The 27,344-nt window shown below is 44.3% G+C and overlaps 2 protein-coding genes across 4 annotated transcripts in view; both read right to left on the reverse strand.

Moving 5' to 3' along the window:
• The window catches only part of LOC119453495 (60S ribosomal protein L10-like), a 295,540-nt gene that overhangs the window by 133,907 nt on the left and 134,289 nt on the right, over nt 1-27,344 (reverse strand). The gene's annotated exons all lie outside the window — the stretch shown is intronic.
• LOC119453498 (josephin-1) overlaps nt 1,101-27,344 on the reverse strand; it is a 34,849-nt gene continuing 8,605 nt past the window's right edge. Inside the window, exons 2-6 of one of the 3 annotated variants that reach the window (XM_049668195.1) lie at nt 20,017-20,133; nt 16,639-16,771; nt 13,777-13,902; nt 12,104-12,284; nt 1,101-8,208 (exon numbers count right to left, since the gene is read on the reverse strand). In XM_049668195.1, the coding sequence (XP_049524152.1) occupies nt 8,017-8,208; nt 12,104-12,284; nt 13,777-13,902; nt 16,639-16,771; nt 20,017-20,095 (711 nt within the window). In that variant the 5' untranslated portion in view covers nt 20,096-20,133 and the 3' untranslated portion in view covers nt 1,101-8,016. Of the gene's footprint in view, nt 8,209-12,103; nt 12,285-13,776; nt 13,903-16,635; nt 16,772-20,016; nt 20,134-27,344 lie in introns of all 3 variants that reach the window. The other 2 variants (XM_037715544.2, XM_049668194.1) reach the window with 2 other exon arrangements.

The raw sequence follows: 27,344 nt of genomic DNA on the forward strand, positions 1-27,344 counted from the left end.
TTGAGAAATATGAAAACCTACAAACCGAAAGTCTGCATGTCTGTTTTACTTCGTACCGTAGCAAGGAGAGATGTTCCGTGTCGTCTGCTTGTTCCCACATCGGGCAGTCGTGCGCTGAGAGCGAAACTATGTCATTTTCTACCGTGTTCCAGCGCGTCCGTGCTCTGTGATCCACTTGCGTCTGTCTCAGTGTTCGCGTAGCACTGACTTACGCCGCTAGTTGGATGTTCTCGTGCACAGCGCGCAAAATCGTGCGCTGCGCGGAATGAAATAAATGCAACAGCTTGCGCGCACAACCGACAGCAGAAGTGCTGCGCAAACACCAAAGCACGATAGGGGGAAAGGAAAAAGAAGGTAGGGCCCGTGACGTATGCGTCACGCGATCCTCCAGCTCGGGTATGGGAGAACGCAGGGAAGGAATTTGGCTTGCGGAGGATAGACGGGGCAAGTGGACAGAGTGTCCTCGTTAGCGGCGACGCTCGGCTCCTGAAGTCATGGTTTCTCGGTACCAAAATATTTCTATCTCGGCTATTAATGAACCAATTTGAAAAATTCTTGCGGTAGGTAGAACGCTCCCAAGAGGGCACGTAACAACTTCCAGCGTATAACCAAAATTTGCTATGTGGCCTGGTGACTTTGAAGTTTTACTGCAGTTTTGACGTTGCATATCTCAAAACTTACGGCATGCTCAGAATTCAAGTGCCTTAAAGGATATGCCTTGAAAACTCACCAGCTACAATTCATAAATTGCAATATGTGCTGTAATCATTAAAAAAATTCGTGCAGTTTTGTCAATAAGTCAATAATTTCAGTTAAATAAGCAAGCGAAATCTGCTTTTTTTGAGAAATTCATTTCAAGGATTCAAACTGCATCTGCCACAAGCAAACCTTGTGCGATCCAAAAAACACTTGATGGTTACGTGATATGCAAAAGCAAAATGTACTGTAAAGCTGTCTCAAGGCAAATATACTAAACAATGCAACACCAGAACTTAACTTGTACACCTGAGCGGCACATTCCTCGTCGGATTGTTTTGCTTTACAAACAAAACTTAAACATAACTCTCTAGCTTCAAAAGGAAAAAGACAAGCACACTGTCTGCGAAGAGAAAAAATAAAACATTTTTAATGCAGATGCTGCCGGCAGTTTTCTCCTATACAGTGAGTAGATCTTTTTAAGAGTAAAATGCCAGCTTGGTCAGTTCCCAGTCTTGGTTCAAAGAGCTTTTCACTATGGCAATACGTGGCCAAACAATGCAAAGATCCCGAGTAATGCGCAGTTTGCATTGCATTTCAACCGACAGGCTCTCTCGACTGCAATGCTTCATCTTGGGACAAGTGATTCATGCTGAAAGAACGTGTGCATGCTTTGTTTTGCAGCAAGAAATTTCAGCCAGCGACAGCGAGAAAGGTTCCTCCACTCTGCAACGATCGTTTCGCAATGTACAGCCCTTGTCAAAGGTAATTAGGACAACACACACGACTGTAGGTCAACCCAAGCTGCTTCAAAGCTTGAAAGCCTTGAAAAGTTAGGGGAGGCAAACATCCACAGCCTCCATCAGCCTCCACAGCTTTTCAGCACCAGAAAGCTACAATTCTACAGCAATAAAACTTTTTTTTTAATTCCCCATCAAGAGCTGGACTAGCACACCACCTTCACCTACATAATCATGACAATCGAGCCATCTGAACACCTGGTGGTAAGGCAGAGTGAAACAAAGAACATTATGCCATACTCTCCTATGACTTTCACACTTGTGACACAGCTAGGAGTCAACTACAGCCATGCATGCAGTTTCTTACTTTCGACATGGACTGTGCCTACAGCTAGGACTGTTCACAGAGCAGCAATTAATGAAAGCTCTCCCATGTGAACCAGATAACTTCAAAATTTCGGTGTTAAAGTAACTTCCAGATTCAAACAAATGCAGTCGTGGTGTACAGTGGAACCTCGTTGATACGATTCTCTGTAATGTTTTTCAGAATGATACTTTTTTTTTTCTTTTCCCGATAATATGTTGGATATGATTTTAGAATGATACTCTTTATTAGCCAGTTCCCGTCAAGATCGTATCAACCAGATTCCACAGTACACCCATTACGATTACTAGTGGTTAAACCCCTTCAGGATGGCAAGTGAAGCTATAGAACTCCAGAAAAAGACATGCAGCTAGGCCCTATCAATAAATCATTGATAAGTGATATCGTTTGTAACATTGCCAAGCTCCAGGCTAAGAATAACAAGATGCTATGCATGCTATTTGCAAATGCCTAAAAATTTCAGTCTGACATGTGGGCATTAAAGAGTGTAGACAGCAAGCTTATGTTGCAAGCCAATTAAGAAATAGTATCTGCACTCCCCAATCTGCCGTTAAAACGGGAATATCATGCTTGCATATCTAAGCAAGATTGCTAATGCTGAGCATTACAAAAATGTCCGACTAACACGACACAACTTTCCTTGGGGCTATGAGCTGCAAATGCAGCAAGAAAATGGGGAGAAAGTTCTGGGAGAGAACAGTAAGAACTGGCAGTTTTATGCAAGTGAAGGTCATCAACCCAAAAATGTCACTATACAATGTTATAAAAACAAATATCAGCATGAGGCAGCTTCCATTTGCTTAAAACTTTTTTTTGTGTGTGTTTAACCTCCCTTTTAATGCATAACTGACAGACTTAAATATACTGCTAGGACACTTATCTTTAATGAACGTTCTCTTCATGCTAGTGTGGCATGCTCGTTTCATACAGCCTCATAAATTTAAAGCAGCACCGAAAAAAATAAAAAATTGACAGATACACACAGCTGCGCTGACTACCAACTGAAGGCCCAATGGACAGGCCACAAATCTTTACACACCAGTCAATAAAACTTGCAGTTCACAGCAAGCGTGTTTGCTTCCATCCATTGTCAATTTATTTTGTGCTAGTATATTACGAAATCATGAAAGTCAACCAAAATTGCCATCTCACTTCACTGCAGTCCAAATTTCAGATCAGTTACAATCGCCAGCACAGTAAAGCACAATGCAAAGCACTGTAAATGTTGAACCATGTTTTCCAGTCACTGAAGGCAAACTGTGAGCAGTTTACACATGCTGGCAGTAGGTCACAAACACAGGAGTGCCTACCTTTAGAGAGCGCCGAAACCAATGTCACATGCTAGTATAAAGAGTCATAAGCTGCAGTGGTCATAGCAGTGGAACACAAGCCCATATCTTTTACTGCTTAGTATTTACCTGAAAAATTCGCACTGTGCACCAGAAAGGTTACAAAATCACCAAAATGTTTTTGTACAAAACAGTTGGAGACACGGAGAGACCTTGCGTAATACAATTTCACTTTGCCTCAACGGACCTTAATAATAATCATCCTCCCATGAGAGCAAGTCAAAGAGTAGCGGCAAACTAGATCTGCATTTCGAAGTAAACATGCCAGGCATATGGAACTGCCAGGCATGGATAAGGTGTGCCCGTAGAGAGGGTGTCGGCACATCGCAATAGGAGGCAGGATGCACATGATCAGGAAGACCTTGCACTATCTAACACAACGGATAACCAATCAGACTTTTGTGTTTGGTGGGTGCGAGGCCTCCTCCAGAGATCTCCGGTTACACGTGTCTTGTGTCAGCAAAACTATGAGCGTGCAACAGCATTTACATATGGGCGAAACTGAAGTGGACAGAGATTTCAAAGCGCTGAAGATGTCTGATAACTGGGCGATTTCTGGCTGAAAGCATAGCGAAAAAGGCAATTTTATGTGATGGAACATGGAATTTTACGCACCATTGCGAAGTTGTCTGGAAAATGAAAAAAAAAAAAGGACGGTTGAAAACGTGAGAAAATGTATTTGTAAGAGTGAAATTATTACAAGCACCACAGATATTTGCCGTTACTCTTTGCAACACCCTCATTTATCTATTGCACACGGCAGGTCCTAGCATCATCAAAGCAGGCTATGCCACCGGTAAAAAGCACAAAATTGCCACTCGCAGCTAAAGCAACATCGCAGGCCGGCCAACAGGAGCAGAGCCTCGATTAGGCAAAATACTCTAAAACGTCTCGTCACATACAAGATCTTTTTTCTGTACACGTGTCGTTGCTAAATATATGTACACATCAGAAAGAGGGGGGCATGGGCGTGGATGTGACGCTCAGAGTAATCCAAGAAGCCAGGAACATTCCTCTGACTCCTTACAGCAGTGATCTACTGTTTCGTTTCGTTAGCTCAAGCAAAGCGCGAACGTATGTACAGTGTTTGCAGTACTGGCGTTAATTCCTTTGTCACTTGTAGATGAGCCTGAACACACGCACACAAAAATAGTGAAAAGAAATGAGTTATGCTTTACTTCTTGGTAGCCCTGTGCTGGCTCTTTCACCAAAACGCGCGGTTCACCTAGCAACTGTGGAGTTGCAACCATGAATTTGCAACTACGTAGCAACTGCTATACTATACTGCAGCTATACTGGTTTTTAAGATTTTAGTTCAGTAGGTAATTACCGCCTCCCTTTAGAAAAGCACAGTTTTCAACAATTTATGGAAGATATTTGCACTTGCAAAAGCCCTGTTCTCGTGCAAAAGTTACACAATTTGGGCACCTTGCTCCACCAATGTATAACATCAGATTGACTTGATACTTGCTTCAAGTGTCCCTCACCAGTTAGGTCAGGCCTACATATTTACTATTGTAAACTTCAGGCTCTCTGCAAAGTACTTGCGACATTGTAAGAAGCACTCGCTGTCAACGATAATCCTGAAATAAATAACGGTGGAATACAATAAAAATATAAACAGGGGCACACAACCAAGGCAGAGCGGCGGTAAACATAAACTGCACAGTAATCATTAAAGTGCACATTGTTGGCAAAATAAGTGTCCCAGCAGCTAGAAAAGGGCCTTCGCACTAAAATGTGGGAGGCTTCATACACATAGTGCAGTCGAGCATCGTTATAATGAAGTTGCATCTGACATAAAAATACCTTTGTTATATCCGATATTCGTTACAAGCATATATTCGTTAACTCTGATATTGGCGAGAAACATTGAATTTGCTCGGTTACATCCAATAATTCGTTATATCGGTTTTCGTTACATCGAGGTTCTATCGTATCACAATCGTGCACTTCAGCACTTGACTGGGACTGCACCGAGCTTCCAGCTTACAATTCCATATAGTCGGCAGGGATTGCCGCCTTCTGACGGCATCAACTTTTAAGACCGACACAAAGGCACACGCCTTGTCTCACAAGATTCTGGTCACTATCAATACGCACGTGTTTAGGGTGTCAAGAAAAAAAAAATGTGTCAAAGGCAACATTGAAGTAGAGGCAGTGGCACAAAAACTTTAAAAAATTTTTGAATGAGAAACTCTGTCAATAACCTGCTCGTGTGTTCTGGACGGGCTCGCCACATTTGTGCTATCTTGCATACAACTGTTTGCTTTGTCAGTATTTCAGATTCATTTGGCTCACACCTTATCGTTTCCAAGCATTCATCACCGATAGCAGCACCATAATGTGCCAGTGCAATCATAAAGGAAAACTTTACAGGGGCTGCTTCATTGTGCAGCTCGCCAACACGGTGTTGCAGATGAGTGCAACACATTGCATGCAACAAAAGGGAAAAGTAAGTATAAATAAATAAGAAATATAATCAAATAAAGGATTGGCACGATTTTGTCTAGGCAGACTTCTCGGAATAATGAATCGCAGTTTTCCTCGTGAAGTAGGAAACAAATTGACAATGTAACAGGTGATTCGGTAAAAGCACTTCGCATAGGCAAAGCGCTAACATTACATGTACAGGCCGCATTGCAAGAGGCTGTCACTGCCATATTATTCCGCGAATTGCCTTCCTCACAATTTACGGCGATTTTATTGCTGCCAGGCTTTGAATTCGAAAGAAGACAAAGTTCTTGCTACCTGATATTGTACAAAAAGAAATAAGGGAAAGGGAAACATGAGAGAGGCTAAGAAAAGTTATTCCTGTACTGCAAAATGCTCAGTGTGAAGCTAGAGAACCGAGAATGCAACACCAGACCGCCACATTGTTGCAATTACCACGAAAAGCAAGAAAAATGGGCCAGTGGTCATGTTTTGTTAGTGTAAGAGTATTCAAGGTTTTCCAGGAGTCCAGTTTCTAGCTCCATCAGATGAAAACAGCTAACTGGTGGTCACCTGACGCTGGCTGTCCACCCCTACGCAATCACTGCATCACTTCTACCACTATGGCACACAGAGCTGCTTAAAAGACGCATGGTACAATTCAGCATGCCAACTAACACACGACCTGTCGTACCAAGAGCCACATCCAACAACTATCCGACAGGTTCCAGTAGTCGGATAGCTATGTCTGAAATCTGCAGTGCATTGTATCGGACGCGGGACTGCACAATGTATCTCCTGCCTTATCCTGTCAGGGCAAATTAATGGGCTGCGATAGATAAGACATTTCCATTTCCCCCTAATTTAATGTCTCCACTGACAAAACCACTCGAACAGCATTACAAGTAATAATGCTTAACATAACGAAAATGTCCAGTACGGTTCTCAAAGCGGCTTCTTTGCAGACATGCATGAAGGCAAAGGCTGTGCTGCTGTCAAGGCTAAGGCTTAACACAGAACTTGATTTTGGTTTATAGAGCTTCCAAAAGTCAAAGTGTATGTACAGGAGAAAAACCGGTGCTTATTTCCATAAACCTTAAAATTCCCATATGTCTCTGTTATTTACATATATTTTGTTCTCATCATAACATCGGGACTCAACACCGCGACAGTGCAACTTCAGGCGTTACGAACGGGCCTGTCTTTTTCACAGCGACTACGCGAATGACTGATTAGAGCAACGCAAACGCTGTCTGTGACGTGGACGTGATCAAGACACAGGATCCCTTCATGCCTTGTCGTAGAATGTGGCAGCTGCGAAAACCCCTTGGGCTTTATAATTGTGATGAGGCCGGCCTCCCGAACACATAAGATAGACAAAACGGCAGTTTCATACATTGATTCAATATTTCTCATGTTAGCAGTGATCGATGCTGGTTAAAAAGTAACACAAAATACAAAAAGAAGAAACAAAACAAATGACACCGTTGATGGCACAATGAAGTGTTAAAAGGTTCCCTGATGCATGTGTAACACCTCTGCGAAAACACCCAGGGCATCGTTTTGAATCGAGCTCCCACTCCATAAAATCAAAAGTCCCAGCCATCGGTACAACCACTATGCTGAGATAACTTGCAAGCACTGGATTACTTGGAACCAATCAACAAAACAACACAGCTTCAGTGATGCCTTTGACTCTCGCCACCAACCGGAGACAAGTTAGGGCTAGCTGACAAGAGATTCGTTGCTGTTCACACACAGAGGCACTGCTCAAGCTTTTTTTTTTTTGTTCATTTGATTGGCGCCTTTGTGCGTGCCGTGGCTCTGCGGAGAGCGCGGCGTTAAGCACTGGCCACGAATTTTACCGTCGTTCATCAGCGGGCGACTACTTCAAACTGCAAAAACAATCTCGGCTGCCACTGTGCCGTCGGTAGAGAAAGTAAGCAAGGCAAAAGCACAGACAGCTTCACTGGGCAGGCACGTTAAGTGTAGGACTTGTGAAAGAGCTGCTCGCACCCTCGCGAGCGCGTAAAAAGCAGACGACAGTCTGCGTCTGCTTAGGCAATGAACAAGAACACCGGATGAAGCTCACTTCGGCAATGCGGGGCGCGCTCCCGAAGCCAGGCCTTTTTCGTGGCTGGCAGGCAAGAAACAGTTCACCACCTAGCATGCGGCGACATGCACCCTGCTAGCCGATGGTGCACTGGGGCGGACATCACAGGACACTTGTAGCAGACGACACGGTACAGCCACGTCCGGTAGAATCTAGGGACCCCGATGAGGAAGGGAGGTAGCAGTCCTGAGTTCCCTCCTTTTTCCCGCTTCCCGTCTCTCTGGCTTTTCGGGTCCAGACGATTCCTCTGTTGGGCACACTTGGGTCCCGCCACACTATACTCTGTCGGCAACATCACTTCTACCGGAAGTTCGTTCGCGACGTGTGTTCACGTGGCACCATGCTCTGCTGCGATGGCTGCCGTGGAGGCGTCGGCTTTGACGTCTCGATGTAGCAGCCCTTGACCCTGCCAATGTCTTGCGTGACCACGATGAAGATCTCTCGATCCTTGCACTTGATCTGCTCCCGCAGGTACTGGAGCAGCTCCTGAGACTGTGCAAAGAAAAGTGTGGGAGCCAGGTGGGTTTCCAGAGATGGCTTGGCATGAAATCGTAATATTAAATTCCGGCAATACTTTCACACTAAAATATTGTTAAAGATTGATGCGTTGCTGCGAATGACTGCTGACTGCTGTACTCAAAGGCTTTCTCACGTAATGCCAAGTTAGATGCAAGAATAACAACAATTGGCACTTGCTATCAGAAGTACATTAAAATTTCATAAATCTGACCTTCATTAATTAGAAAAATTGGATAATCCGAACTTGTCCTTTGGTCTCAGCAAGTGTATGGATTATTTAACGTCACCAAACTCTCACTAATTTGGGTGTATTCTGCTGGCGCCTAGTTAATCTGGACGACTCTCAGAGGCACTGCGAAATGAAATGTGGCGCTAACATCCAACTGAAACAAAGCATCGGCGTCCGCATAGCATAGTCATAAGAAGGTACTGAAAAATGCTTCCCGTCTTTTTATTGTATTTACCGCTGCATGTGACACAGCTTTGGTTGCTTATCTTCGTGTCAATAGTGACCGCGGATTCATGTGCAGCGGTTGCCGCAGTCAGTAATTTCGTTTTGATTCAGTGCACTGAATACAACACAGCGTAGGGTTAAAGTAGATTCTACTGCGGCCTGCGCACTGGTCTCAAACCCGTCAGCGACATCGTGATGGACAATCTTTTGCCGATTAGCTCACTAACAACAAATACAATTGGGATGTGCAGGCGGTACTGAAAAGCAGGTCTACTCTACGCGGATCTTGGGCAGTGGCGCCAATTCAAGGTCACGAGGCCCTCACCGCTGCAAGCGCTTACGAGCCACGAGAAGACGAGAATTACACCTTGCTGTACTGATTTAGCGCAAAATAGATGTGAGGGTTGTGGATTTCTTTGGTAAATAAAGCCACATTATATAGTAACCATTAGTTTATTGTTTATTTGATAAACGTTGATAATTCGACATTTGGTAAGCTCAACATCTTTTTCTGGTCTTGTAAAATAAGAATGAAAGACGTTTTACTGTATGCAGTAGGCAACCGCTTTTCCGGAGCTCGCGAGGACCGGAAAAATAGACCAAAAAGCTCGTTCGGCAAAAAAAAAAAAAAAAAAAAAAAAAAAAAAAAAAAGCCGCTTAGTGTGGCTTAAAAAAATCTCTAATAATGCCCTGCCTCATAATAATGCCCTGCCTTGGAGGGGATCAGACTTGCTTGGATTGGTGCAAGAGTGACGTCGTCTCCATGTACAGTCTACATGAGCATCACCGCGTTGGCGATCTCCATGGAGATCGAAGAAACGAGCTTCGCAACACTTGGCTCTCGCAAATGCACAGTAGGTGGCGCCGATAACTGAAACACGCGTCTCCGAGACACCTGCTCAGTGTACACACCACATTCAAAATAGAAATCAAAATTTTAGAAAAAAAGAAACAGATCCCACAATAAACCATCCTGACGATAGTGCTGACTGCAAAAAAGAAAAGTGCAGTCTTCTGGTGCGTTTTGTCAGCCAAGGAAGAGCGGGCATGGCCTCAGAGACTGGAGGATGGCGCGCGCTCTATTATATAGATAGCGCGTGCCTCTCATTCTTGGAGGCTAAATAGCAGGCCACTAAAAGTCAAGCCAGTGGAAAATCCAACATGGCGGCCTCCAAGATCGGGTAGCGTGGCTTGGAACGAGCGATTTAGTCCGGAAAATCGAACTTTGGGGCCTCAATTCGTCCAAAAAATTGTTCGCGAAAATGCATTAGCTCAATGGAAACCCTGACGATGCATTTTTGAAGTCCGGAATACCCAGCAAGTCTGAATTTTTGGAGTCAAGCAACCGCAAGCCCGGTTTAGCGGCGGTTATCGATTCTGTGAACATCGTCCACAACTTCGTTGAGTGCAGCAGGGATGATATTTATATGCTACGTGTTGTGAGGCAGCTAGAGAACATGACACTTGGGGCGGCGAACTACCGCACCAAGCAATCCCGAATCAGTGATTACTTCCACATAATCTTTCTCGGCCATAAAAATAAAGGTGATCTTGTTTTTGCTGCAAGTTCTTGCTTGTTTTTTCTTCTTCATTTCGGTTAATTAAAAAAATACGCTTAATTAGAAAAATTTTGATGCTCCGTCGGCCTTCGAATTATCGAGGTTTTACTGTAGTTGCATATCACAAACAGTTGCACAGTGGCCACTGGCTCCTATAATGCAAGTCACTTAGGAGCAGCACTGAAGGATTGCCTGTTTTTTAAAACCTTAACGAAAAGAGAGAGAAAAAATCAGTATTCGATTTCACATATAAATGCCGCACTTATTGAAATGTCTATGTTGGGTATGATTTACTCTGTCCTTACCACGGCCCTAGGCATCGATCACCGGTGACCTAAGTTTTTGAGCGCCTATTTTTTTAAAAACGCTGTGCGCCTGGACTCGTAGCACCATCTCGGTGATTGTATACAAAGTAGAGTTTCCGTTTCTGCGTGGTTTACATTTTTACCGTGGGGCGGGGATTTTTAAAGGGCGTGCGAGCTCAAAGGTTGAGCGGTGTGATGCTGTCGACATCCGGTGCCGCGTGCGCTTGAAAGAAAGTAGTTTAGCTTGTCTAGGATATGTCACGCGACGAGTCTTCTAAGATTTTGTCTTCATTGTGAGCCTTAATTCCAGATAAAAAATGCATATCCAACGCACATGTAGAGCCCATGTGAAGCGAAGCTTTATTGAAGTGGTTGAGTAAATACTATAAACCAACGTCGATCGGTAAAATTATGTTTCTTTTCAAGGTTTGCAACGCATAATCTCATATAATGGATACATTTAGGCACCGCAAACTTAACTTAAATATCCTAGAAGCGACCTTTTGGACTTTTCGAGCAGTGACAACTCCGACATCGATGTCGCATCCGACTTTAGTTCGGCTGAGGAAACTACAGCAGATCAGCCAGGAACATCAGCTGTTACAAGCCGGCAAGTTTTGTTTTCGCCTCCTGTTTTGTTTATTGATATCTACAGCTGGTTCAGTTGCCCTGTTGGTGTCCAAACTATTTTCTTTATTTATGGTATGTCCCCTTCATTTGGACAAGACGTGCTGCCACCAGTTTTGACCCTAGAGAGATCCGGGCATTGACCTCGGGATGACGCTCCCTAGGGGTATGTAGCGGCTGGCGTGAGCTCGATTTTTTTCACCTGTCCTTTACGGCGAAGGTCGTTAATGTTATATGTATAAACACCAACAAATATGCACAGACGCATATCCTTGATAAACCGACGTAGAGAATTTTTTTTCTCTGAAGATATAAGTCTATCATCAGGGAAGTTTGCTGTGAATTTCATTATTTGTGTTCGGTAATTTTTATTACGTATATTTTAATTACTGTTTCTTTTCCGAAATGTACTTGTGAAATGTGCGTTTAGTACTCGTGTTTTTGTATATAATATTATGCTGTAAATTAATATTTTTCCTGAAAAAAAAATCGTAGGTAGGACCAACCAAGAATTTGAATGTTTCGCTATGCGTCATGTAATTTTTCTTAACTCAAAGAGTACTTTATTTATGGGTATAATTCTTTAACGAAATGTTGCCAAGGGATATATCAACAATTTGAATATTTTGGAATTTCCCCCCTCAAAATTTGCCAGAGATGTTACTTCCTACTGCAATTTTTTTCTCAAAATTTTTGTTTAGGAATTTTTTTATGCAAATAAAAATTTTTATATTTAAAAATAAATATTTGAAAGCAAGTTCATTTACCTTCACTTTTATATACTGCATGACACTGTAGACTTATTGGCTGTTGCACAAATTCCTAACTCAAACATAGAAAAAACAGCCAATTTCCCCGTCGTAAGGAAATTATTGAGCACCATTATTTGAGCACCTGCAAGAAACAGAGGTGGTGCCACCAACCTTGCCAATGGGGATTGGTGCCTCAAGCTTCGAGTCGAGGTTGTAGAAAGTGCCGTTGACCTCGCGCACGGCAATCCAATGCTTCCGGCTGAGGGGAAACTGGAGGAAGCCGAACTTCATTTCGCTGGGCACGTTCAGGATGAAGCCCACAATTTTGTTCAGGTCAATGCAAGACGGATCCCTGCCGGACACACACACACACACCAACGGGTGATTAGAACGGCAAGACATGGACGTACAACAGCGACAGGAATTGGCAGAGTTGCGACAGGAAATTCGGAATACAATGTTACTGATCATTATATTTTTATTCATGTATCAATGTGTTTCCTCAAATATAAGCAGCCACTGCATAAAGCACACCGTATCTCAGTGCAAAGGTTACAATGGCCAACCAGCACCGAGAAGCGATATCGCGCAGTGACAGCACCAATCCCGGAACAATACTTTTGCAATAATGCCAGCCTCTGGGAGGCCCAGGATAAAGAGAACACACCACAAGATTCTTGAGTAAGGAATATTCAGTGCACAAATATAAATGGTAGTACAGTGCCTAAAACTGAAAGTCAAACTTGTCACAATAACACAGCTGAACCTCAACACAACAAGGTCGACATAACCCTGGAACATGTCCTAAGTGCCTGGCTCCTGCGTCTATGGCGGTGGACAGTCATCAATTTCCGAGGCTGTAACCTAGTAGTCGGGATATTAGGCAAAATATACTCAGGGAGGCCATGAAGCCCAATGTTCCACCTATCCGATAATGGAAGAGAAATGCACAAACTGCACCACACAGGTTTGCATGCGTTCGTTTGACGTTCCTTTTTGTCTATTTTTCGCTACATAAGTCTTCAGACTAATTCCACGATTAAAAAAAAAAAAGAAAAGTAGTTCTCGCAGTGAAAAACTTTGTAAAATTACATATTTTTTTGAGGTTTATACGGTCCAACCGCAAAAATTAGTTCACAGGTTCCTAGAACACTCCCGGTGGGCACCATCTTGTTCATCAGCATAATGGACAAGATGCTGCAAAAATACTCGACCAATAATTACGAGATCAAAAGCATCAGTGTGTTGTAATTGCTGGAACCATCACTTTGTGCAATAAATGCTGCATTGAGAGCAGTTTCCACACAGATCGTGCCTGCTTCCAGCTACCATGCCACAAACGACCACAACAGAGATAGGTAGTGCACACTGTGACATAGCTACTAACACGAACAAGACTAACGGAAAAAAGGTGGGACAGGACAGAGCGCTAGTCACAGCAACTGCATGAACACCAACTAGTCAAACTTTCTTCGTTACTTACTCTGCTTTCTAGTACAATGGGCACTTTCCTAATGTCTAGCCCTCTGTCCTTCCCCACATTTTTTTCCGTTAAGTCTTGTTTGAGCTAGTAAGTGTCACAGCAACTGCATTAACATCAACTAGCTCAACTTTCTTCATTAATTAGTGCACACCTTCACCTTGTTCCTTTTGCATTTACTTCTACAGTACCTATCGCATGTCTGTTCTGCCTAGCCTCACAGACATTCCAGTTTCTTGCAAGGGAAAGAACTTTCAACATCCTGAGTTGGCCCGTCAAATAGAGCATTCGAACATGGAATATACATATTAGCTTCTGCTGCTAAAACCGTGGGGGTGATCGATAATGGCCAAACAGCACGCACTTGCGCTTGTCGAACCAGATGGCCTCGTATCCGCGTAGCTGCAGAGCGGACATTATGACGTTAACATCGTAGTTTCCCAGGCCTAGCATGCTCTTGTGCGGGTTCACGAGGTGGTCGGGAGACAGGCTGCACAACGGGAAAAAAAGAAAGGAAGAAAAAGAGAAGGGCACCAATGCATCACCTTTGTAGAACAAACATCGCCAGATAAAAGCATTTTGTGTAACGCCAAAGAGACGGCCAGAGACCATAATCTATTGGATGCCATGCTTTTGCAATTGAACCCAAAACTGATCTCTAGTCTGTGTGGTTGTGCAGGAGAGCTCAAGAATGTCTTGGTTTTTCTTGTGAGTCACCAGCCAGTGACAGAACTAATTGCTAGCCCTTCCGGGTGACAATTACATATGCAGAAATTTATGTTTTAACACATTTCTTGCATCCTCAGCATCGATTGAAGCAGACAGCAGCAGAACATATTAAAATTATTTTCGGTAGGTCTGATAACATCTACCTGTGGGCTCGATGCAGGAATAAAGCAGGACCATCCGGCTAGTTGATTGGAACAATGGAACCTGATGCGTTCTCGAATGAAATCAGTAGGAAATTGGCACTCGTGGGCTGCATTCTTTGTACTTTTCTGTCCTTGTCTATTCTGCAACATTGCATCTATAATTATGTATCAACTAGTCCAAGCCACAGTGCTATTACACGTTTTACAAGAAAATGTTTGAATACAAGAAATGCATCCCATATACATACAAGAAATGCATATGGGGTGCAAGTCTTGTCAATTTACGCATTCATGCATGTACATGCATCCACATCACACACACACACACAGCAGAGTCCCTCCTTAAAGGGTCCCTCACCACGTTTGAGCACTGGCAACTGACAATTGCAGCGCACAGATCATGTTGTAATGACTGTGTTTGCAAGAGCAGCTGAAAAAAAAAAGTATTCATGCTCTTGCCCTCAAAGGAGCAAATAGAGTGGCGAGCGGGTGACGTCATGCGCTGTGGCAATTCTGCGTCCCATGCACGTCTGCTGCATGAACAACTCGCGAATTCCCAAAAAATGAAGAGTGCGTGGAACCACCTTCGTAAATGAACTGCACAGCACGGAAACAAGCATGACAAAAAAAAAAAAAAAAAAAAAAGCGGGGGTCCGGAGGTTGCAGGGTAGCAAGAAAAGTGGCACTTTCACCGAAGGCGAAACATTGAATGCGACAAAATGTAATGCTGCGCTCGGCTTCTTGCATGGTGTTCTAACATTGCACAAAGGTGACGCGGTGTGACACAGCATGAGCAGTGCTCCGGCAGAAAGCACGCGTGTCGCAATGCTGGTGCAATGAGGAATGCCGGCAAGGGCGTTAGACGCATTGCCCCTTGATGGTGCATGAGACCGGTGGAAATTCGTTGGCTTTTATTAGTGGAGGGATAAGACAGACTTAGTTGTTTAAGCTGGTCTGTTCTGCTCAGACCAGCGTATGCACCATGGTGTGCTATGCACACAGCTGCGCAGCAGGAATGCTAATGTGTGTGCGTACAAAGGTCATGTCAGCAGCAGAAGAGAGAATGCTGCCCTGGCTCCAGCAGAGCTGACTGACCAGAGCGTGATGGAGTGACCACTTGGCTACGGCATTTTTGCAGCCAAACGCACTGCGTGTCTCTGGAGAACACCTAAACTTCCATGTGCGTCAATACCTTGACAGCACGGCAGCAGCGTGAACGTGCTTGGAGTGTCCATATAACCACTACTGTAATACGGAAACAGAAGTGGAGTCCTGGAGCACAACAAATGTTATCGCTCAGCACAGGATGCGCCTGCATGTATTGGGAGTTTCTCGAACGTTATCGTTGGTTGTATCTGCTGTCACCGAACCCTGTGTAATCTGATTGAATGTATACGCGACGCGAATTGTGTAGTACTTTCTGGAAGACGCGGGCACAAGCAATTACTCTGGAACCTTCGATGTCTCATGTATAAAAGCAGACGCGCTTGACCCACAAATCAGCTTACACAGGGTTCGGTGACAACAGACAACGGATAGAGCCATCGATAACATTCGAGAAACTTCCGATACATGCAGGCGTGTCCTGCGCCGAGCGATAACATTTGTCAGACGGTGAAACACGGTCACCCGAGAAAGATAAACAAGTACACGTGTCAATAGCGTAGTCCCACAGCGAGCGACTCTATCAGCCACGGTGGCAGAGTGGACGAGAAAGCTTAGCAGACTACGCTTCGAAGCGCCAATGTGAAGATATCGTTCACACAGCATGAAACCATATCTTTGTTCACTAACCCCCGAATTTAACAAAATGATTTTTTTTTTGCGATGGAAATTATTTTTTTGACTGCCTGACAATCTTGAAAATCTTGTGGCCCTTTCTTTATAAGAAAAATCCGTGAAAGGTTGAATGTAGCGAAATGTTGATATGACGAAGTACTGATTTCACCGACTTCGTTATACTGAGGTTTAACTGTATCTCGACTACTATCAAACCCATTTTAAAAATGGGTTTGATATCTGAAAAGTAATGAGATCGGTGTCACTGACAATTTATTTCTTTGCCAAATGGCAAACATGGTGTCCCTCCCCTCTAATGTAGTACCCTTCAAGGCTAACACATTTTTCTTTCCTTCTGTGCGTGTGATCTCCCACACACTATACCTATTTCACCCAGAGACAGCAGAGCAGAACCAGCATTCCCTTTACATTTCAGACAGACCTCGTATAACTAGAGAATTCCAATGCGACCTGGTGAGGGACCCTTTAAAAACACCGAGCATGCAATAGACAAGAAGAGCAAGGTGCGGGAGGTTGTTTGCTGAACTAGGAGTGCGGTGGGCGTCACGCACAACCTGTGGCAGATGTCGTCGAGCGAGCCCTTGGTGAAGGCCTGACCGTCCTGGAACAGGTTGTTGAGAGCATGCAGGGCGCACAGCTCCTTCACCTGCCGCTCGTGGTACACCTGCCCCGCACCTGCTGGTCCACCTGCGGTACGCGCGGAAAGATGCTCGAGCTGAGACCGTGAGCAACTTCACAAATAAACAAAAGGCGTGAAAGAGAAGCGCGGTGGACTTCTTCCGTTTAAATGCTTACTCATCCCGTGTTTTTCTTCCCCTAACCGAAGGATGTCTTCCGGCTGAAAATTCTGAGAATCATTCTGGAAAGCAATAGACACCACACACAAAGTTGAATGCCACGTGCAATGCGACGGTAGATTGCTTTGCGAGATAGCGCAACTCAATTTGACTGCAACTCTCTGCATTGGTACAGGAAATGCGGCACTCTCATCTTTGACAGTACAGCTCAGACAACCTGCAACCCCATCCTCAACACGTCCTTATACCTTCACAACTTTGCGGCGCTCTTGCACTTGCCCTTTCGAAGTGCTGGAACCAACGAAGCACCATTTGGTTGCACACGCTATCTGTAGTGGACGACACGGGGCTCTGGTTGTTAATCAGAGGTGCAGAGAGAGAAGTGTTTCCCAACTTTTTAAGAAAACAAGTCGGCATGAGTGGCAGAAAGCAATTTAGATGTGCATAGGGTGGGCTCGTTAGTAAATATGCTGTGGAAACGTTCAACACTCTGGAGTTCCCAAATATTCGTACTCCCCAGATGACTCCCAGATCTACATGCGTTCAGCTTCTCTGCGCGACATCCACAACAGCGGAAGCTGCCGTTGCAGTTACGCAGCTATGACGAGAAATAGCGCGAATGTTTTGATGCTAGCGCTACCTGATGGCACGGATAACTGAGGCATGAGGATGTTGCTTCCTCCTCTTGGGCGGTGGGACACGGCATGTGCGAACTGATTGCACGCTTGTTGGGGCTCTTCGTAGGACTGTCCACTGGCATCGGCAATCACGATTGCTTGAAAATGCTTTCGTTTGTGGGACCGCACCTGCGAATTACTTAGGCTTTGGGAACGGGAAATATTCACACAGTATCTTTGCTTTGCGAGTTAAACTTCCTCGATTCTTCAGCATGTTTCATCAAGGAACTATTCTTTGTATGTGTATTGGCTAGCTTGCATTGGTGCATTAAAGAAGCAATAAATACCCTTTGGATATTTGCACTACTGTGTTGTTGTTTCCCTTGTTTTCAAGAGCACTTTGGCCGCACGTGTATGACAGGGTCCTAAATTTGTTTTTACAGATTGTTCTCACCTGCTGTATTTTGTTAATGCCGAGACTCATTTAAGGTCGTCTCGCCAGAGACATTGTGTAATACCGCAGCAACAGAGATTACAGCAACATGAAACAACGGATAGCTTCACATGTGCATTTCTTGTAAAGGCTGGACTGCCCACTGCAGATGACAAGGCACATGCATGTTTCTGCAAATAAATGAGACAGCACACCACCAGCATCGCATATGTGTTCATTTCCTCGTGGTCATGTGCTTTTGCGACTAAGCCTAGCAATTCAGCAGCATGTTCTTTTCAATTTGACCTTGTCCTGCCATGAAAAGCGCAAATGCCGCATGGCACTGCCAAGAAGTTGTGCAGAAAGTGCAGCCAAAATTTCAAGACCTTAGGACAGGCCATCAGAACCTTCACGAGGAGAGAAGAATGAACTATGTACTATCACGGACAAATCGGCGTCGGAAAGTGTAAAATGCCACACATTAAACAAAAAAAAAAAAAAAGGGGGGGGGGGGGGTCAATGAAAGATGAAGCCTTGATGTGATACACACTTGGCGAGCAAGGGGAGCCTCAGCTTTGAGCCAACACAGAGACACGGGGATTTGCTTTCATCAGGACGCCTGACGAAGTTCCCTAACAGAAACCTTGGCTGCAAGCTGAGGCTTCCCTTGTTTAGTCTGCTGAACACCTCTTACAAGTAAAACTTTAGAGTGAAATTGTGCACTGCTACGTATGCAGTTGCCAAGGATGGTTCAGGCCCCAGACTAAGAGCACAGGCCAAAGTGGTGCTGACATCAAACGTAGTGCTAAATGCAGAAGCAAAACAACTGTATTTTAGATAGCCCTTACTTGTTTGCATGCAATTTGCCCTCGTCTAAAGTGGTAACAAGGCTAATTTGGTTGCCATAACTAGGTGGAAAAAGTATTAACCAATCGATCTTGAACCGAGGAGCTAGCGCTTGTGAGGAGACGCGAGCTCATGGTCTCGGCCGTAACTCTCAAGAAAGACACTGAGATCACAAACAGCCAAGCTTTAGTCTTTTTCCAGAGAAGCCAGGCCAGTTCCGACATTTGGGTGTTCCGAGCACGTGCACCAGAGCTCAGACCGCACCGCTTGCCACAGGCAAAAGTTCTTCCAGCAGTCGGCAACAGGCACCTTATAATACACTAGATACTGGCAAAGTCTGCTGTCAGCTGCTCAACTCAAGACAAGTGTGCTCCACACTGCACTTTTCTAAATATCAAATGACAAGGCAATGTGAGAGGTACCTAGCTGTACTGTCTACACAATTTCTGGACTATCAAGTGAAGAGCTCCATGTAATTACACGTTACAAATCATACTAAGGCCCCAGCATGATGCAGCACATTCTTTCCCTTCACCTTCCCTCATATGTTCAGTGAACAGAAAGTACCTTCCAGGTGATATTATATCAGCGTCAGATGATCACATTTTCCTGAAACTGCTGTTTTGTCTCTTTGTTGTGATGACTCATTGCAATTGGGAATGTGTACTTTTCATTTCTTCAACCGTTCTCGTTCGACATACATCCATGTACAATTATGTGAGAACAAATTAATGAAGCATAATGTGTGCACCAATATATGGCTACGAGTTATGTTTCCTCAGAGCCCAGTATAAAAACATGTTTATCTTGTTTCCTTTGCACTGTGCACTAACCTACTTCCTTAACGTTAACATAACAAAATACAGTTGCAAACACATTATGAAATGACATATTAACATTTTATTCTGTATTGTTGTGTATACAATTCTTCTTACAATATAATGCACGCCACGCACACTGCTGTAAGCTGCAGATAACGCATTTATTGGTGAACGGTTCATTAAAAAACTCACAGAGAACAGACATGAAGATAATTGTGAAGTAGATGCGGCATGAAACACAAGGTCCCTCAGAGTTTCAATTACATTTTTTATTGTTTTATATAAATGTTAGTCTCGGCAACTATGATACACGAAAAGCAGCCCCATAAACTGGGCATGGTCTGTAGCGTCATGGTCACAAACATGCACTTATGGCTGTCAGACCTCTAGGCAAACCGCAGGGCAACGGGCCTCTCACCTGAGCCTCCGGCGGAGCCCAGTCCGGGCTTGTGGTCCTTGCGGATGAATCGGTCCACAAATTTCAGGCACTGGTACATGGGGACACCCTCCCTGCACAGGGGCCACGCTGCTGCTGCTGTTGTGACCAGCAGGAAGCAACACGAGACATGGAAAGAAGAGCAAAGGAACGAGAAGACGGGGAGGTTAATCAGCAGAAAAATTATTGGGTAGGCTGTATCGGGGACGCAGCTGCAGTGGGGTATGTGAAATGTCTTGTGCATGCTGTTGAGGGTGTATGGGCCATAGTGTGCAGAAATGAGGTAGCCAAATACACAAGTGACATTATTCATGCATTACACAGCTTACATGCTCAACTTATGATCTAGTGGGGGTCCTACGTTCTAAGCTTGCACTCCTGCTCGGTCTCTAATTGTAGTGGGCCTGCCACGGTCAAAGGTAGTGGGCGTGAATTAGCATCTCTCTTTCTTGCTGCCAGATTCTCTTCATGCCATTTCTGACCTTATGTGTCAAACGCGGAGGCGCCATAGCCGAGAAACCGTCAAATTTGTGCAACAGATTGCATACATGTAAACCTTATGACTCTTGATGAGCACAGGTTTGAGTTTGATGAATTATACGACCAATTAGCTGAGTGAGCTCTCTCAAACGCGGCCACTCACGCTCAGTGACAAATATACTGTCAAGCGAGAGGCTAAATTTAGCTTCGTTCGGGTCATGCGTGGCGCGACAACAGCGCCATCTGTGCACACAGCCCATGCATGATCGAGTAATGGCTATTTTCCTCTACACAATGATGCCCAAAGTAAGGCACATGGATAGTACGGCTGTCAAGATATAAAAAATAATAGTATTACATGATTTCGTTACAAGCTATGTTAGCAAGCGACCTCCTATGCTGCCAGAACTGAAAAACGTTTCATGTCAATGTAGTTACAACATAATGATTAAAAGATGCAGGAGAGAGAAAAAATTGTGCAGAAACCATTGATGATGACAGTCAATATAAGAGAAAAGCCGAATGTTTCTAGAAAGCTAGTAGCTTTGTTAAAAGAATGATGCGCTTGAAGGCATTTATTTGTTGCGGTGAGAATATTTAGGTAGCATTTGCTGTTTAACTGCGTATTAAATTCCATAGAGAACAGAGCCATTAACGAGCACATCTACACCTGTAGTATACGTGGACATCCTGTGCAACTCCAAGAGCTATAATAATTGGCATTCAACAATGAACATGGCCCGCAACTCAGTTGCATGAGAGCATGTGCCTTTTGCATCCACCACCAACCTGCGACTTCAACGAAAACGGGTAAAAGAGCGAATGAAAGCTGTGTCCTTTAGAACATATAAAATATTCACAGCAGTGGTCTAGGTCAAGGAGGATAACCTAAACTAGGTTTACCTTAAAGACAAAATGTGCTATTCACTCGTTGCACCCATGCCTTGGCATGTAAGAGGCTTACTGCCCTCAAGGCTTAAAAAAGCATTTGCCATTATGCACATAAGGTATTTAATTTCTGCCTATTTATAATGTGCCATTCAACGCCACTTTGTTGATGGGTCTGTTGAGAACTTGGAGGAAACGCACTGCTACACTTCTTTCTGATATTTGTCTGCCCAATATGCAATTACTTACATGACAATGCTGCACAATTTCTATAATTTCACAGAGGAAGCAACCAACAGCAGAGTGAGCTTAAGGATTGGAGACATTAATGCATAAGAGAATTTTAACATTATTATGTCATTCATGAGCACGCTGTTGCTCTAAAAGTGCTGCATTAATGTGAACATTTGTGTCTGTCGTACATTGAAAATTACTTACAAAAGAAGAAAGAAAGTACACCAACTGTTCTTCAAATGCTTTTCAATGTGGTACCACACAAGCACTTATTTGTAGTGCCTGATTTGCTAAGCATGCGTGTCCTGAGAGGCTACAAAAGTATGCTGCGCCCTACACAAACTGAGCTTTGTTTACTCATACAATTCAGCACCCGGTAGACAAGTTATGCCTGCAAGCATATAGTAAACCCAATGCAGGCTTAAACAAATAAAGGCCATCGACCTCAAGTGACTGTTTGCCACAGAATCTGGTATTCAGGACACAAGGTCTACAATAAGCGATAGCCTGCGGTCGAACAAGGAATCTCTCTGGAGCCAATGTCTTCACAAGAGGACTTGTATTGGCTAGAGACATTGGCTCCATATACGTCTCTCGTTCAAGCACTGTTCATCACTTCAAGCCTCCATTGACCCGCCGTGGTTGCTTAACGGCTGTGGTGTTGGGCTGCTAAGCACGAGGTCGTGGGATCGAACCCCGGCCGCGGCAGCTGCATTCCGATGGGGGCGAAATGCAAAAGCACCCGAGTACTTAGATTTAGGTGCACGTTAAAGAACCCCCAGGTGGTCCAAATTATTACGGAATCCCCCACTACGGCGTGCCTCATAATCAGATCATGGTTTTGGCACGTAAAATCCATGATTAAATTTTTTTTCAAGCCTCCATCTCCCTGCGATCTTGTTTGGAAGGTCCGCAATAGTGACAAGTTGCAAGAGATCTTGCAATGTGCTTTTGTTACCTTGCCTTGACTATTTTGCCCCGTGTGCAAGTCAGCCCCTTCCACAAATGCACATTTTCCCAAGTTCCGAAACCATCCTTGGAACAGAAGGTGCCAGTGACTACTACTTGGAAAGTTAAACACCAGTTAGCGGAAAGCAGCATCTGAAGAGAACTAAAACTACGGATCACGAGAGTGAAGCAAGCCAAGTGACTCAAGCACAGTGCAGCTGATGACATGCTGCTTGATAAGTGTGGCTGAGATTGAGGCAGCTAACACGCTGCGATAAACAGTTCTATTTGCGCTTGTGGGGTGTTGCTCGCGTTGGCTCATCTCATATCTGCCTCTAAATGCTGCCAAGACAAGTGCGGAAATGTGTTGTGTGCTTATGAAATTGCCGCCAGATACATACAGCAGATAAACTATTCTTGAACATACCGAGGGTACTTTGTTTTCAGATTTTTTTTTGTATTTTTTGAAATTCCGGGGGTAAAAATTGGGTTGTCTTTAAAGAGGAAAACCAGGCAGAAATCGGATTTTTGGTTGTCTGGCAGCTCAAAGTTCAGGATATTTGTGGCAATTTTCACAATTATTAACACGTATCCTATTTAAACCAGGAAATCAATCACAGGAACATGGAGTAATAAAAAAAAATTGCTCGCAAATTGTGTGACAAGCTCACCTATTCTACCAACATTCTCGTTGGCATGCAGGTATTAATACTATTAGAAGAAACCACACAAACAAAAACATCAGATGTGTTTGCCTATTCCTTCTTTAGCTTGTGCTTTGCATCTTTTAAACAAAGGAAGAAAGCACATATATTAGTGCACACGGGCATGCTTCGCTAGAGATGTGATGCTTTTCCTTGAGTAACAAGCCCTTGTTGACGTTATCACACATTTTGAGTGTTTCTGTGTCCATTCTATAGAATGAACCTGCGGGGTCTCTCGTTTTTGTCTGTTGTTGTCCTGTTTTACTGGTTTTTGCCATAAGCTCTTGCCACAATATTAATGACCACAAACAAATATATTGTCTATAGCTCCGCCCACGTTGCTAAAAGGTTTCAGCATTCCATTCCGATGGCCAAGGATGGTCAATCGGTGAGGCGCGAATGCCAGCTACCTAGGCATTACAATACACAATTGATACAGAACTTAAGCTTATCAGTAGCTACTTGTGACAACAAAGGATATCAATCATCGCGCATGCCAGTGCAGTTGGAATGTCACCAGGAGGGGTTGTCAGAATGTGGCATGTATTGCCAGCCTCTGTGGAAACTGTCGTAGGGAACCTAACAAATGAAGGGTTGAAAGCTGCTACTTCTCTGTGTCAGATAAGCATGTAAGTCTTAGCTACTCATCCTATGCCTACAAGTTTCCTGCCATGACAGCACGTTATGACAGGTCTGACCACAAGGCCTTAAGACTTTAGTGTACCTTTGCTTAGCACGTGTGCCTTCCGTGTTTTCTTAGTTACCTTCATGTCATGTGTGCTTTCCGAATAGCATCTCATATCACAACAGAATAGCAATGAGTTGAATCAGCTACCCTTCTTTGAAGGTAACATAGTTGCGTACATGTCCTTTCAGTGCCACAGCTACCATTTGCAGTGCAGAGCAACATTAGTCCTGCAATCGCTTCCTAGCGCATTAATGCCTTTTACACGAATGCAACGTGCGGGAAATGTGACGCAATGTGCCATTGTTGTATTAATATAAACGTGGCTAGTGACAAAGCTACACATATCGTTCACTCATGGCCGACAGGTGATGAATGTATTGTACATGTTGCAGTTTTCGCTAGATTGTTAACTGAAAAGGAGGCATATGTCATTTCTGCATATTATTAATATATGTCTTGACACCTTGCTCACACAATTTGGGCAGAGTTCATTGGTTTTGTATAAACCTGCATTTAGTATTCTTTACGAAGACTTCGGGGAGAAATCGGGTTTCAGCCGATTTTCATAAAACTTGTTTGGGGCGCAAACATAAGTAATTACCCGAAAACCAAGGACCCTAAGTATACTCAATGCAGTGGGTACCTCCATCGAATAGCTGCTGGTTTGGCTTTGCAATTAAAAAAAAAAATGTTGCATTTTCGCCCGAAAGGCGAAGCATCAACTGCGATAGCACATTAGTAGAGAGCTATAAGGAGTAGGGATAGTAGTTTTATCGGCTGCATAAACTTGACACATTCGCTTACTAACTGACTTAACAAGCGTGGTGTCAGGGTGCACAAGCAAACATGAATAGATCACAGTCGATGATCGCAGACAACCACTGTCACAACATGCTGGCGTGGGCCCACACCGGCGCAAAGTACGAGAACGCACTTGTTGGCAGAGGAGAAGACCCCTTCCCGTGCTGCCTTCCCGCTTTGCTTCTTTCGCGTGGGAGATTGCGTCGCCAGTTCCCCTTGCACCCGGTTGCAAGATGCGCATTTGGTGCCGCAGCACAGCGTCGCCCCCCCCCCCCCTCCCTCCCATACCTCCACGGCCTTTTGCGTGACGGAAGTAGCGTTTGCTCTCCGCCGTGCGTTCGCGCGCTTTCGCTCGCACATACTGCGCACAGAGAAGATTTTATCGCCCTTGGACTTTGTACGGAACCTCACGGCGATGCTGACGGCAGAAATCCGCTTGAAGTGCCTATATAGTTGTTATCGCAATAAAACTAAGAGAAGGGGCATGCATCCATAAAACTGCCTTCAGTGGTGACACTCATCACAAGACAATCAGAGGGCAAAGCTGGTCATGCTTATAACCACAATTTCAGCTAAGCAAGGATGATGTTATACCTTTCGGGCAGAGTTGCGTACATACAAATGAATGCTGCAAAGTAGGTCAGTTTTGACAAACCAGTTTGGAAAAGCATGTTAACTGCAGCTGACCTCAACCTCAGTTACTGCACAGCCACATTTGTTCTCAGTTACAAGAATCACCTGACAGAATTTATATGCGCAGCTAATGTGGAAAATGAAACAAATGCTGTCAATTGAGCACAAGAGTACTAGTGCTACATAAGTTAGATAGAGCCTATCCCAGAATTCCTTATGGGCTCCATTACCTTTTGCATGCAGCATGACTTCATTCCCTTGTTCACAATGCTTAGTTAGTGATGAATGTGTTTTGTTAAGAGAGCATGTCGTTCTTGTCGTGCGAGGAAAAATACATGGCTGCTGCAGCCTGCCAGCACAAAAAGATGGCATGCAATTGAGTGCGAGTAAGTGAGGTCAAAGGAGGTGATAAGAGAAATATATTGTCTATGGCTCCGCCCACTTTGATAACAGCTTTCTGCATTCTTTTCTGATGGCCAAGGCTGCTCAATTTACGAGGTGCACATTCCAGCTACCTAGGCATTACAATACACATAATTGATTTCTGTAGCTTATCAGTAGCTACTTGCAATAAACAGATATCAATCATAGTGTATTCCAGTACACTTGGTGTGCCAACAGGAGGGGTTGTCAGAATGTGGTGTGTATTGCCAGCCTCTGTGAAAACTGCTACATTTCTCATTCTGTCAGATTAGTATGGAAGTCTTAGCTGCAACTCCTCCGTCTACAAGCTTCGAGCCATGACACCACATTATGACATGTTTAACCACAAGTGCTTCAGACTTTTTCGTGTACCTTTGTCTGGGTGCGCGTGCCTTCCATGCTTCACGAATAGCATGTCGCATCACTACAAGAACACAGATGTTCACAGGAACGTGGAGGCCTGAATTGATGAGCAGTAATCGAACAAGGAATGTCGGTGGAGCCAACATTTCAACAAGGGAAGCTGTCTTGGTCAGTGCAGTAACTGCTTCCATTAGCAGTGTTTACACATGCCTAGCTCCCTTTCCTCCACCCTCAATGGGTAAGGACGAAGAGAAGGATAAGCTGGTGCACTGCATAGAGCAAGGTAAGGGAAGCACCAACACCAGTACTCGTACCTGTTATCTCTCAACCACAACTTAACACCAAACCCTTAATTTTTTCTTCTAACACTTCGACTTCCCTCACATTACTCAACGCAGAAAGATTATTCTCCTCCCAGAGTGAGTACATAAACAACCTTGTTGAAACATTGGCTACAGCTACATTCCTTATGCGATCCCGGCTGGTCTTGCTAAATCACAGTGGCTCCTGGAGAGCTTTATTTGAGGCTAGCTGCAACACTGACGCTACACTCGGTGCTGGTGCAGAAATTGTGCGAGGACAAAAACATGTGTTCCTTCTAATTCTGTCTTGTGTTTGTTCCCATTCTTCATCCCTATTATAAATATGAACCTTTTATTTTTCACATGATCCAAATTGGTTGCCCTTGTGAATCTCTTGAACAATCTAAAAACTCGTGTCCGCAGATTAATTTCCTACCTTGAACCTGGAGGCGTGTTTCTATTTGCGCCAAAGCCCAGTGCTCGACTGCTGGCCCTGCCATGCGCCGCTCGCGCGTACCATGTTTCTAGCCGGGCTCCTGGATCTGTGCGCGTGGCGATCCAGGCGGCCGTGCTAGCCACCGCCGTTGCAACGGAGAACACGCTAGGCACGACTGTGGCTGCTGTTAAGGGATCGATGGTATTCCTAAATAAATGCATCCCAGTTTTGATGATCCAAACATAATCTCACTATCAGGGAGGGAGCAGTCTACCTGACTGAAGCAGTATTTTTTATTTGGGGTGGGTATTTGGTATTTACGCTGCGCTCCGCCAACACCCCAATGACCTACCACTTCGCGTCGGTGCCCGGCACCACCGGGGTTCAACCGACCGCGCCGCCAAACAGAG

The sequence above is a fragment of the Dermacentor silvarum genome, chromosome 5 (assembly GCF_013339745.2).
Source record: "Dermacentor silvarum isolate Dsil-2018 chromosome 5, BIME_Dsil_1.4, whole genome shotgun sequence".
NCBI classification, from domain to species: Eukaryota; Metazoa; Arthropoda; class Arachnida; order Ixodida; family Ixodidae; genus Dermacentor; species Dermacentor silvarum.